The following is a 13,492-nucleotide window of genomic DNA, read 5'->3' as shown; positions in this document are numbered from 1 at the left end:
ACCTCGAACAATGCAGATCAGTTTCCAGTGCTGGGTAGATATGATGGTATCTAGTACCATACTGGAAAATGTTTTTCCTGGACTGGAGAACACCATTTTGAAGGCATCACTGCTTATTCTAGAAATCTATTACTAATGTGCAGTCTTGATCTGGGCTAAAAAAAAAAACCAACCAAACCCCAGATCTTAGGGGCTGAAATCATGGCTGCAGTTGTTACTCCAATGCAGTCCTTACCTGAACAAATCCAATGAAATTGAGTTTTGAAAGGTCTGAGATAAAGTTTTCAGACTTACCATAGTCTGTAGTTAAGACACTTTTCAAAAAAGCAAAATCCAGACGTGTCCCAAGAAAGCAATAGAGCTAAGAGTTTTGAAAAGTCAAAATATTCATTTCTTAAATTGGCAGGAAACCAAATTGAGGAAAAGAAACTAATTCTTTTTGGCTTCAAAATAAATCCTCTTTGTAGCTTCCGAGACCCTCACCCACCATCTGTCTGAGCAGATGCTTGCTTTGACTGCTTTCCAAAGGTGGGTGTAGCATTTTCTCAGGTTATAATAGTGCTTGTTAGAATTGTTTCTGTCCAACTATCACTTTAAATCCTTACATTAATTACATTTCTGGGGGGTGTTATAGTACAGAAAAATAAAAGGACTTTATTCTGTCCCTGTGTTTGCAGAGGTGACTAATACTCGTTGAAGTTTTTATGGGTGTAGATGGCATAGGGCTTAAAGAGTGTGAATGCATACAAATCTCAGTTCGATTTTAACTTCCTATCTTTTCAAAGTAGACTTCATGTTACTAGCATCCACTGCCATTTTACTCTCCTGCTTAGTAAACCTCACTGCAGCATTATGACCACACTTGCGTATTAGGCTGTTCTTCAATATTTTTACTTGATCTAAATGTCTGCACAACTTCAGTCTCTGTTCTTCTCTTGACTTTTGAAGTTCTTGAATGTAACCACTGTGCTTCTCTTTCAGTCCAGTCTCAGATCCTCTACTGTTAAACTTTATTTCCTTTCTTTTAAACATGTTTATAGGCTGTGATGTTTCTATTTCTCTGTGGTGTTTGGGAGGATTGGGATGCATATGGGCCTTTTGATAACTACTTAAGTGATAAGGTAATTTATTTTGCTTTGCAAACAGCAACTCCTGACTCCCCTTGTTTTTCTAGAAAACTCTGGGGATTCCTCCAAAATAGCTAAACACCCCAGATACATTGAAAAACTCTTGTGTGCTGAAATTATATATACTTCTTTTTCAGTGAACTGTTACGATGCATTTCCTTTAAATACCAGAACAAAGCAAGTACAGAAAATCTTAAGGCATAAACCCTATGTTTTTCACTTTTCTGTTCTCCTCTTATGATACCATTTCAGCTGTTGTCTAAAGTAGATGTGACCTGGAATCTCAATAAAAACAAATTAGAGCAATTCAGCCTCGCTTGGAATAGTTACAGACTGCTAGCAAAGCCCTGCCTCAGTAACTGAAGTGGATGTTTGAAACGCGTGCTGTTGTAATGTTCCGTACTTGTATGTCTGGACAAATGAATATTCCTTCCTTCTTTTTGTGGCAGGACCATTAAATCGACCAGAACGACCGCTTTCAGCAACTCGAAAGAATGTGTGTGAGGAGGATCCTGATTTCTCAGTTATGGCTGTGGTTAAAGCAATGCAAATTGAAAATGAAGTCTTGCAGAGAGATTGGCAAAGGCAGACAGTTTCCACAAGCTCTCCAAAGGTATGGTGAAATACAGAAGAGGGCTGTTTGATCAAGTAGCAAAATCTCAGTGAATTGTGTATGAATGAATGGTGATGCCTCTTTAAGCGTAATTGAATTTGTATTGTTCTTCTGTAGGGTGATTTTCTTTAATCTGCTTCCCCAGGATAGCATCCCACAGCTCTCTTGATTTCAGGGATCACTGAGCAACTGATAGACTAGTCACAATATGTATAGACATATGGCTTGAGCCATTTTCATTCTGGAAGCTTCCTAAATGAGATAATGTGATTTCAGTACCAATAAATCTTACCTTCTTACTGGGCTTGTTAATATGGGCACTGTTGCCTGTTAATACATGCTCTGCTTTCGGAGCAGAGCTGTCATGTACACTGCTACCTCTTAGTGAGTAGGAGCTGGTGTGGGTTTCCAGCACCAATGTGTGTACATCTCTTAGATCAAACAACTGTGTTTAAAAACAATTAAAACCTCATAAACAAAGAAAACCACAAAAATCCATTCCCTTCTGATTCAGGTCAGACCATTATTCCTTGTTAAGTTAAAGAATAAGGAGGCATAAAGAAATTTGAGCAAATTTACAAAACTCTCTGTTACGGACAGTGTTCATGGATTCAAAGTCTGCTTCCAGTTTGGTGTTTAAGAGACTCACTTTTATAGGAAGGAGAAGAGATATGCCTAGACATTGTTGGAGGTGGTCATTTGAACACTGAGGGTTTCCAAGACAGCTGACAACTTTTACCTAAGCTGATGCTCTCTGAAGTTGTGAGTTGGTGCTATGATGAATATCCACTGTCATCTCTGAGCTAACATTAGGTTTCTGGGGAGTTTTGGTTAGGAACAAAGGTGAAAACATTCTTTTACTATAGGTAAGTACTTTACATATGGTTTCACTATCTAGGTCAAGTTTTCAATCTTATTTCTCTTGGTTTTGAGATATATATATATAGCTTTGTGATTGAGAGAACAAATTCCTTTGAATATTCTCATATAATATATCTTCCCGCTAACATTAGGACTGATTTTAATATTGTTGTGCTTAAATGAAAAATAATTAAATAATACCTAAAACAGATGTAATTTTGCCCTGACACTTGAGATGGAGTTTCAAAAAACCCCTGCAAGTTCTCAGTCTTAAAGCTGACCTAACTGATCTTTCAGAAGTAATTTAATTTTGCTTACACAATTAAGGGATTATTGAACTTGGCCTTTAATATTTAAATGTATAACAATGCAGATTTTTTACTACTTAAAAAAGTAATTAACTTATAAGCATTTTAAAGTTCTCTTAGTCTTAAAAATTTATAGAAATGGAGTTCACCTAAGAATAGAAGGACTCTTCTTTTTCTGACTAGTTTTTCGCTGATGCTGAGTATTCTGTCTGTGACAAAAATTACCAACAAATTTTAACAAAGGGAGCAGGATATTCTTACAAAGTGGGGTACAGGCAGAGAAAGAGCCTATAACCCTGTAAGAACTGCAGGACTTTTCCTCTGTTTTCTTTTAGATAGTCACTGCTGATGGTTCTATCTTTAAAAAATAAATCAAGGTTTTATTCTAATGAAATGAGCTTTTTTGGGGTTTAAAAGTCTTTATGATCCTTTTTTTGGAGAAGGAAGAAGACTAAGCAGACCTGTGCCAAAGCTTTGGCCAGCTCTGAGTCCTACCAAATGTATACAATGGGATTTCAGACATATATATGTATATGTAATAGTCATCAGAGAATGCTTTTACATTACTTTTCTTCCACACAGATCAAACTCCAAGCTCAGCTCTTTCATTGCAAATCAGGACCAGTTCTGTTAAATGTGCTTCAACTCACTATAGAGTTACAGATTAGCTAAGGTTAACTGAGACCAGTGCTAGGCCCAAACTATTCATTTATTCCAGAGATGCAGATTGATACTCATTGGTATGTGGAAAACAATGTGAATTAAACATGTTCATCTTTTTCTTACTTAGAGGGAATTTTCTCTTTCATCTGTTGTTTCTGCAATGGCTGAACCTCCAGGAAAAAGCCAGCCAAGGACTGCAGTCATAAAAGCTGTTGAGAGAATTTGTCCTTTTGGAAACAGGTATATATATTTCCTTTAAGACTACCTTCCTTTTTTGAGGAGATGTTTTCCAGTATACCAGCTGGCGTAGTGTAGTACTGCTACACCTGACAATCTTTAGATACCATAATGCAAGTGACAGTAAATCAGGGAGAAAGTTCCAGCCTTGGGCCAGTCTCTGTGCCAACATCTTCCTCTGTCTCTATATTACCTATGTCTTGCTTTGTCAGACTGCTGTAGAACCAGCTGAGAACTCGAGCCCTGTCTTTTAACCTAACTGTGTATCGAAGGTGGGATGCTGCAACAGTTACTGTTCAGTGTGAGGGTACACAGGATTCTTCTGTGGGGTGTGTGTGTTCATCTTATCTTTTCACCTTTGCACCAGCTAAACTGTTTCTTAAAAATACAAGAATTATGAGGAAGTAACATGTAAAATAATATGTATGTTTCAGACAACAGGAGAATCTCCTGAAAGTCCTTGCTGAGCCTGAGAGCCATTCTGCCCATGATAATGACATATTCCTGTCTGGTGACAAACCTGAAGTAGATTCCATGTTGAGAGAGAAGGTTTGTGTTTACATGCACCTGTACTGATGCTTGCCAGTATTACTGAAATAAAAGTACATTGAATGACCTGTATTCCACCAATTCCACCTTATGGCAGGGTAAGAGAAGAGAATGTCACCATTCCTTTGTTCATCAGAATGACAAAGAACAGAGAGTTGTTTTCTCCTTAGGTTTTGTAAGAGGGTCATAAGTTCTCTTCTCTTACCCTGCCATAGATTTATTAGTTGATGTGGGTCAGAACTGGTGAAACCTGGAATGACTGAATGCGATCCAGATAGCCTGGAGTTTGCAAGCTTTTTGCTTCTGATCCATCAGTAATGTAGCCTTAACAGTCTTAATTTTCTTCTGCGTTTTATTGTTTTGTCACTTATGTTTATACTATATTTCATTTCATTCCAGACAACAACCAGTATGGAAGTATGTGATGCCATTTATGTGACTATGGAACTTCTTTCTAACTGGGGAAATCCAGTAAACGTGGGCCTGAGTGAGGTGGAATTCTTTGATTTATACAATGAAAAGATATTTGTGTCTCCTTATGACGTGGACATTCGAAATGCTGACAACTCAGGGGATTTGTGCTGCTTGGTCAATAAGAACTTAAATGTAAGACAGCTTAGTCCTGGAAGTGAGAATTTCTCATTAGAATATTTCTTTAATATTCTGTCACTAGGTTTTTTGTTTAGAGACATGATTGCATTTTGTCTGAACTGCATAACAACTATATGATAATTTAAAAAAAATACAAAGATTGCTTATTATTAGCAAATTCAGCTTTCCTGTCCAAAGATGTTGGTATTCAGTTATAATTTTGCTATAGAACAAAATTTGATTAATTTGCCTGACTGACTTAACTGAGCAACTGGAAGGAGGCAGCTTTAACTCTGCCTCCTTATATATTAACTCTGTGGTATTGTCTTGGATAAAACACATTCAGTTTTTATAATATTCTAATGTAATCATAATATTTGTAGAATGAGATCATAAAACTTTTAAGGACAGGAAATTTCATACTTTTACAGACTGTCTGCTGATAAACTTAAGTAATTCTTGTGATCTGAAGGTGTGGGAGCTTCACTGCTAACTTCTTTCAGACGTTTAATATGAATTTAAGTAAACGTAAGGAGGAAATGTGTATTTTCCCCCATCCCCTTGTTATCCTTTTACCTAGGGAAGAATCACATAAGAATAAGAATGTGTAGATAGCTAGTTTTGAACAAGAGACTAAGAAAAATGTGTGGCATTGTGAAAATATTTCATGGCTCTTCTGTGAGATAGTAAGATGAGGAGACATGAAGTGCTTACATACTAAAGACAATGAACAAAAGACAATAACCGGTAGGAACTTTTGATGCTCCTGAAGAGATGAGCAAATGTCCATAGCCCTTCATACAGTCAAAATTTCATTTGTGCTGCGCTTTCACTGTGTGTCCTTTGTCTCCATGGTTCCTCAAAGCTAGGATTCTAGTAAAAATTAATGTTTTTAGTGGATGAGGATAATAAATGACTTAGTGTATTAAAAAATATAAATGAAAACTCATTTCATGCTAGTGATACTTTTGTGCTTGCAGGGTGAATGAGAATAGAAAGAGGGCAAATACGCAGTAATCTGAAATTTAGTTGAAACTTAGTGTGGAGTAGTATTTCCGGAGCAATATTTTCACTTGAACCATCTTTCTTACTGCCTCCTGAGAATTGTAGTTTGAGTGTCGTAAATACCCATTCTCATTTATGTCTGTGCTCTCTGGCTGATGAGACTTGGGTAGCAGTAGTAGTAGCAGTAGTGACTCTTGTGCTTCCTACATAATTATAAATTATGTCATAATATATTCATTAAGCCATTATAAACCTGTTATTCTTAGCATTTCTCATGTATATATATATCCCATTCTTCTTAAATAATGAGGTTTTGTATTTCATTGATTAATATATTCTTTTGATTTGTGACACTTTTAATCTCCTCTCTTGAAGCTGGCAAGATATTGCATCAGAGAAGATGCAATGTGGACGGGGAATATGGTCATAGAATGTGGATATGTGATAACTGAACTGCTTACTCCTGCAGGAGTCAAAGCAGCATTTCCAGTTTGTGTGCATTTCAGATCATACAGGAAAGCTTTTGGGTGCATTAGAAAAAACTGCAAATTGATGACTCTCCAAGCGTCTAGTATTTTCAACACAATGAACACTTAATATAAAAACTTACTTTGTGGAAAACTTGCTTTACCACAGTTAAAACACTTCCATCTTTGATCATTTAAGTGTACATTTGTCTTTGAGAACAGACATACTCTTATAGAAGATTGGGCATTATATTTATTTATTTATTTATTAGTTTATTACCTTTGCAGACTTCTAGAAGAACATCTAAATTGTTGCTTCCCTTGTACTTTGTGATATGCTGTGAAAGAAAAAAACGCCCAGCAGAACATCAGGTGCTCTCAACTAAGGAAATGGTGCCTGATGGATATAATGCTTAATAAGGCATTATATTATTTATATAGAGAGAGAAATAGGTATTTCATTGAAATTGCTTTCTGTAAACCTTTCTGATTCTTACATGCATATATAGGTCTTTTAAACCTCAGAATGACAAGGACAGGTAATTGTAATCCTAGACATAACTGACAAAGGTACTTCTTCACAGTGGTGAACTCTCAGACCCATGTCATTCCTCTTCACAGTGCTTGAGCCTTCCTTTACTTTCCAGCAGGTATATCTTCATGCCCACACAAAGCAGTGTCTTGAGCCAGTCTCCCACAGAATCTAAGACCAAAGGTTCCCATGCTTACTTTTTTTTTTCTCTTGATCCAGTTCAAATGTAATTCCTACTCCTTATATATCACCCTGATGCTTCAAAGAACTTTTGGGCTAGATTTTTCAGTGCTAGTTGCAAAGACAGTAACTCCAGACTTGAGTATGTTATGTGAAGGTACGGACATCACTCTCACTCTTGGTGATAAAACATGGGCCTTCCCCAGTCTAGTGAGTTTTGGCATGGAGTCAAGCTGCCTTCAGTTTCTGGTGTCAGATGGTTGACATGCTGACAGTGACTGTAACACCTGTGAGTTTGTGTATCCTCAGTTGTAAGCAATTGCTTCCACTGATAAACAAAACAATTGCTACAGCTGCCTCTCACTCAAAACACAATACTTGGCCTGGCTCTGATATGCCTTCTATTTGGAAAATCATGTGCAACTTTCCAGAGAAAGTAGTGAGAAGCATGAACAGGTCTTTTCAAAGATCCATGCTGAATCTGGTGCCCTCCTGTGAAGGCACTTCTGGCGCTATTTCAGTACACACCAGAACCCACTGATTTCTAGGGAACCAGCTCCTGACTGGAGAGGTCTGGAAATCGATCACTTACCAGATGTTGTCTGCTGTTGGAAAATGATTTTTTTTAATCATTCTTGTTTCATAGTATGGCTTCAGTAATATGATTTAGCTTTGAAGTTGATCCTGGAGTTGGGTTTACACTAGTTTGAAGAGCTATCCTTCATGTCTTCAATGTTAAGAGACAACTTATTTTATATAGAAAGGATTAAACCTGTCTGGCACTCGTATGGCTGTTTATGCCCAAAACTGACATTCAAAGCAACAACAGCCTCCCAAAGCTTTTGAAGAGTTCTGTGGGGCAGAGTCTTTGTGAGCCATCAAAGCTTGGAGAATGAATATGACCGCTCTGAGAAGTGGCCCTGTTCATGATTTCTTTGAACAGACTGGCAGAGCTCTGTCCGTTCCATCATTAGGCACACATCTAAGTACTCGGTAGGAAAGTTTTGTTGTTACTGCTTTCAGGAAAAACTGACAGACTCACTTCAAAGTGAAAGGATATGGAAAAATACTGACTTTGTGTACGTACTGTGTGACTAGACGCTATGTACTATGTATCCTTGAAAACAGAAAGGGAGCTAATTTATCTGCTAATCTCAGATCACTGAAATGTTGTCTGCATGCATATTTACTTTGTGCCCTCATTTGTCTCATTTTTGGGGTAACATTTGACATCAAGTATATTAATATTCAACATTTTGATTCTGTGACTCTTTACTTCTTGCTTCTTTCTGAGCTGCCGCACATCCTTTCCCTCCACTTCTGAATGTGTAGGGGCGGCTGTTCTGAGCAATATTGAGATTTAGGCATTCTTTGGTACTTTAAAATGTCTTGATCGTCAGTGGTCTGTAAAATTCATGTCGGGAGTTTCTGTTAGAAACATTTAGAAAATGTTAGAAAATTTCAAGTGTAGAGTCCTATATATAGCTCTAGTGATCTAGAAGTGAAATTAGATGCCTACAAAGCCTGATTAAAACAGAGGCAGTGAAATAAAATTCTATAAGATTCCCCTCTTTAGAGGGCAAAACAGAAGTGTAAGCACTTTAAGAAATCGTAAAATGATTATGCAGTGTCCATTGTGCTCAGTGATCCCCTCTAGTGCTTGCAAAGCTGATTAATTTGATTAAAATAAACTGGGCTTGCCCTGACCCTGCATTTACAAAGCATGGCAGACTGTCATTTGTGAGCGTGCAGATGTCTTACTGGGACAGCGAGCAGCTGACCTTCATCTAATTGTCAGGTTGTTGCAAGCTGTCTTACAGGCAAGAGGGTCGGATTTACTGTTTGGAAACGAGGTTAAGATTTTGCTCTTAACATAGCAGATTTTCGTAAATGGTTACTTTTCTAATCGATGTATATTTTTTGTGGGGTGGTGAATTAATTAAAATATCCTGCTTTAGGAGAAAAAGAGTATTAGTGACAGTCTGCTTGTACATGTTCTTAGATCACGGAGAAAAGCTTCCTTTGGATGTGCCCTTTCCATCCACTTGTCCAACTTTACTTTGTTATCCGCAATCCCACCCGGTCACATGACTTTGGTATATCCAAGATCAAGATTTGGAATTACAGCACAACAACTCCCAGTGTAAGTAGTCTGTTCTCAACTCTATGTATGTTGTACCTTGCCTAGGGAAACTCAGTTTGATCTTCTTTCCGAAAGTATGAAATAAAAGTAGATACCATTTTCCCTAATAAAATAGGGAGCTAGGAGGGGTCCGTGTCTACTGTAAGATTTGCTTTTGTCTTAATTGTAAGTGGTAGCAATGTAATTTTAATGTTTACATAGGCACAATGAGCATTTTCTTTCAAAGCTATTAGAAGTCTCTAAAGACCTAATAAAAGGCTTCCATATTCTGTCACTGAATCCTCTACTGTAGTAAGAAATAAAGATACAAAGGTAAGTGCATCTTAATACTCAGTACTTTCAGTTGTTTTATCACAATAAAAAGAAACGTGTTTCAATATGTGTTTTCTCATGTATAGGATAAATAGGCTGACTGTTGCTCGATTTCAGTTTTGTCACTTAAATTGAAAAGTATGCTAACTGTGTGTTCGTAATAAAACAAGTAGTCTAGTGTTACAAGAGAGACATCTCACGGCAGATGGTCTCTTGTTTGTGTGTTTGAAAGTCACCGTGAAAATTATTCTTGTTTGTACGCTGCAATGTTAAGAAAAAAATCCCAGGTACTAGATCAAAGAGGATTTGCTGTCCTGGATTATAAATAAGAGGCTTTATCTCTCTGGTTTTGCTCTCATCCATGTTCTTATATAAGCACATATGGTAATTTATACATATGGAAAAGGCCAGGGAAGGGACAGCTTAAACAAATTTACTATAACGTGATTTATGTTTATTTTCTGGAATTCTAATAGCTTTTTCTATTAAAATGTGGGCTACAAAATGTTCCATCATCATTACAGAGTGTGAAAAGGACTGCTGTTTTAGGAGGTAATGGCATGATTTGTTACCAAACCTATTGAATATAATGCAGGGAATACATATAAAGGTATTTCTCTGTTTCAAGGCACCGTTTTTTTTAATCAACTGCTATGAGGCAAGCTGCAAAATCCATTAGGAGTATAATCCCATGGATTTTGGTGGCAATGCAGCAATCTACTCTAACTAAAGACATGTCTCATTATACTTAAGATGAAAGAATAATACAAGCAGTTCTGCGCAATTCTGTAATTTGTCATGAGGAAGTTTTGTCTGAGAAGTATAAAACCCCAAAATATAATTGGCTAACAATTCTTTTCCTGCTAGTGTGAATCCAGAGCCAGACTTCTGTGCCTTTTTTTTTGGTAATCATTCTAACATCCTTCTTCAAAAACCACATAAGTGCGAGGTGCCCCAGTAGTTCTTAAAAAAATAGGCAAAAAATTAATTCAGGCCAGTACTTTAGTACGTCTGAATTTTAGAACTTGAGTCTGAAAGTAGAAAAAATATGTCTGAAGGAAGCTGTAAAAGTCAGATTACATCATTGTCATAGGTTTTTGGTTCATTGAATTACAAGGAAGGTCTCACAGAATGCTTCATCTTGCCTTTATTTACCTCAGATGAGGTCTGTGGAAAAGGAGGTCATTTTAGTCTGCAAGAAGAGATCAAGTGTAAGGGCAGCCAGTTCTTTTCAAGTTAGTTTGAAATATTCAGACATTCTGTGAATACTTGCTAGAGCCTTGAAATTGCATCGTTACTTGGTGCTATTAAAACTCTTTTCATAAGTTCCGATAAAATGTCTGTTGTATATCTTCACAAATCTGTGAATGGAATTAATGCTTCAATGCATGAAGGTCTTTGTTGCTGTCCAGTTGGATCGTTTTCTTCTTCGAGTGATTGCTTGTATACGTGCTCCTCATGTGACTATGTTCATGGCCGTTGTCTTGAGCTGGAGATTTTTTTTTAGTGCTGGACTGCCACCGGGGTGCATTTTCTGTAAGAATGCAGCAGCTTTGTGCCAGCAGAGTTAGGTTTGTAGAAGAAATTTTTTCTTCTAGTTCTTGCCGCCTTATCTCTTGCTCCTTCTTTTTCACGCTTCTGTGAGAAGTCAGGCAGAGGCAACTTCAGGTCTTCTGTCCAGCTTTAATTCACAGGAAAATGCCTCTGTTTTTAAGCTTTGTCCTTCATGCACAAATATCACTGAAATGGCTGGAAATACCATCCTCGTTGCTCCATTAGAAAGCACCATTCCAGCAGGCACTTTGTGAGGGCTGAAGGTGCATGCTGGGAAGGAACATCGAGGGAAACTGTAGAACTATTTTCACAAAATCTTTCATTTTTTTCTCTCTGATGTTGATCATACCTGCTTGCTTGTTCTACGACATTGTGCTATTCTGATTACTCTTCTGGGAGGGAAGAACCCTGCCTTGGGTGAAGTACTGCGTGTTAGTTTACAGGGTGGTTTCTTGATGGAATTACTCATGAGGAAGGGATTTCTCCAGCCTCCTCATGCTTGAGGAGAGTTAAGTGGTGGCACTAGGGAAGCTAACCGTTTTGTCGATCTTCCACACCACATGTGATCGCTAGGCGACTGGAAGTTTAGAAGCCAGGTGGGAGGGCATGTTCTTAGTCTTGTGTCTGCATATGTTTGGTCTTGGAGTCCCTGAGATCTGTTCATATTTTTCCTCCCTGAGCCTAGGTCTGCTTAGAATTTTGGTGCGTGAGATTTTCATTAGCTCTTTTATTAGTTCTTCATTAATAGAAGGTTCTTCTGAGCTATCGGCTTTATTAATGCCTGCCCCAGTTCGGTCTGTCTCTAATGTCCTATAAATGTCTGTTAGGGTTGCCTGATTCATCTTCATGCAATCTGAACACCTCTTTTGCTTCCTACAATACCTATCCCAGATATTCCAGAGATTGGGAAGTCATTTCCCACTGACTAGGGTAGTAATTTTGAGGTTACTGGCCCTTTTCTGTGCTTGACTGCCCATCTTTCAGGGAGGGTAAGCTCCACCATCTATCTCATTTTGTAATGTTTTCTCTGCCTACCTTCCTCCTCCGGTACTGGTGGGTGAAGATTCATTTCAAATCCTGTTGTTCTTTAGAGGTTGCAGATTTTAATTAAAACGCATGAAACTGACAAACACTTTTCAAAATATACCTGTGTATATTTCCATGGTTTCATGCAGTTTATATCTGTTCCCAGGTAAAAAATACAGACCAAAGGTTTGAGTATTTCTGACATCAGTAGGGGCTAGGATACTATGTAAAAATGTTACAAGTATCCCAAATTCAACTGTAAATATCCAATATCTCTACCATTTAAGGAGTACACTAACAGTCCAGAAGTAGAGAGATTAAAAAAAATAACATTACTGGGCATCCTGATAGTCTTTCTCTTCCCCATCATCATTTCCGGCAAAGCCATGTAGTCAGTTTTTAATATATACAATTATTAAAGTGTTTTGATCCCCAATTAGATTAACCTAGCAGTGTCCTTGTTCAAGGGGAGAAAATACCATGTTTTATGGCCAAATGCATCAGTACAGACATATAGCACTTTATGATACTCTAGGAATAACACAGGCAGTCATGTCATAATGGCCAATTAAACTGGGTTTACAGCTGTTCTCTGAGAAGTTAGTGAAGGTTATCTTTTTCTATCAGGAATGTGTCTTGCATTCCCACACCTACTCCCCTCCCTCAGCTGTACCTTTCTTGTTATGCCTGCATCTTCCGTTTTTCCCCCTGTGTAGGTCCGTATTACATTTTTCACCTCATACTCATTATTGTTTGGAAGGCAGTAGAATGGAAGCTATAAAGACTCGTAAGCTGTAAAGAGTGTGTGCAGGAGTGAAGAACTGGAGCCACTTGTACCTGAAGGTGAAGGAGTAACTGGCTTAGGCTGGGAGCAGAGGAAAGTTTAAATTGCATTCAAGGGCATCCAGGAGATGAGCAAGAGGGACGAAACTGAAACTTCTTACTTTCATGAAAAGCTTCTTATTTTCCATGAAAATAAGGAAAGAACAGAGAATCTAAAAAGATTCTACACTGATGGACACATTACTGAAATTTAGAGGGCAGAAAGGAGATGGATTTTGCCTTATCTTCGAGATTTTCTTTGAAGATACCGGTATTTTTGATGAGAAGGAGAAAAAGGTTAGATGGAAATGATAGAGTATAGAAAGAACATTAGTTCCAACTTCAGGGGAATGAAGAAAAAAAAAAAAAAAGGTTTTAGTGAGTGGCACAGAAAAGAACATAAAGTTGTGAGTGGCAGAGTTGTGTTTGAGATAAAGGCCTTCTATTTAAAAGGCTAGTTAAGTGTTAGAATAGGCTATGAAGGCAGATCATTTGAAACTGT

General features: G+C 37.7%; 1 protein-coding gene across 4 annotated transcripts in view; it reads left to right on the top strand.

Moving 5' to 3' along the window:
- The window catches only part of KATNIP (katanin interacting protein), a 65,827-nt gene that overhangs the window by 15,864 nt on the left and 36,471 nt on the right, over positions 1-13,492 (top strand). For 3 of the 4 annotated variants that reach the window (XM_027796199.2, XM_013304644.3, XM_027796200.2), the window contains 5 exons: positions 1,577-1,740; positions 3,700-3,812; positions 4,244-4,358; positions 4,758-4,964; positions 9,136-9,276. In XM_027796199.2, coding sequence (XP_027652000.2) covers positions 1,577-1,740; positions 3,700-3,812; positions 4,244-4,358; positions 4,758-4,964; positions 9,136-9,276 — 740 coding nt within the window. Of the gene's footprint in view, positions 1-1,040; positions 1,122-1,576; positions 1,741-3,699; positions 3,813-4,243; positions 4,359-4,757; positions 4,965-9,135; positions 9,277-13,492 lie in introns of those variants that run through there. The other variant, XM_027796201.2, reaches the window with a different exon arrangement.

The sequence above is a fragment of the Falco peregrinus genome, chromosome 5, assembly GCF_023634155.1.
Source record: "Falco peregrinus isolate bFalPer1 chromosome 5, bFalPer1.pri, whole genome shotgun sequence".
Lineage (NCBI taxonomy): Eukaryota > Metazoa > Chordata > Aves > Falconiformes > Falconidae > Falco > Falco peregrinus.
The sequence above is the reverse complement of the archived record's forward strand: the minus strand, read 5'-3'. Positions and strand labels throughout refer to the sequence as shown.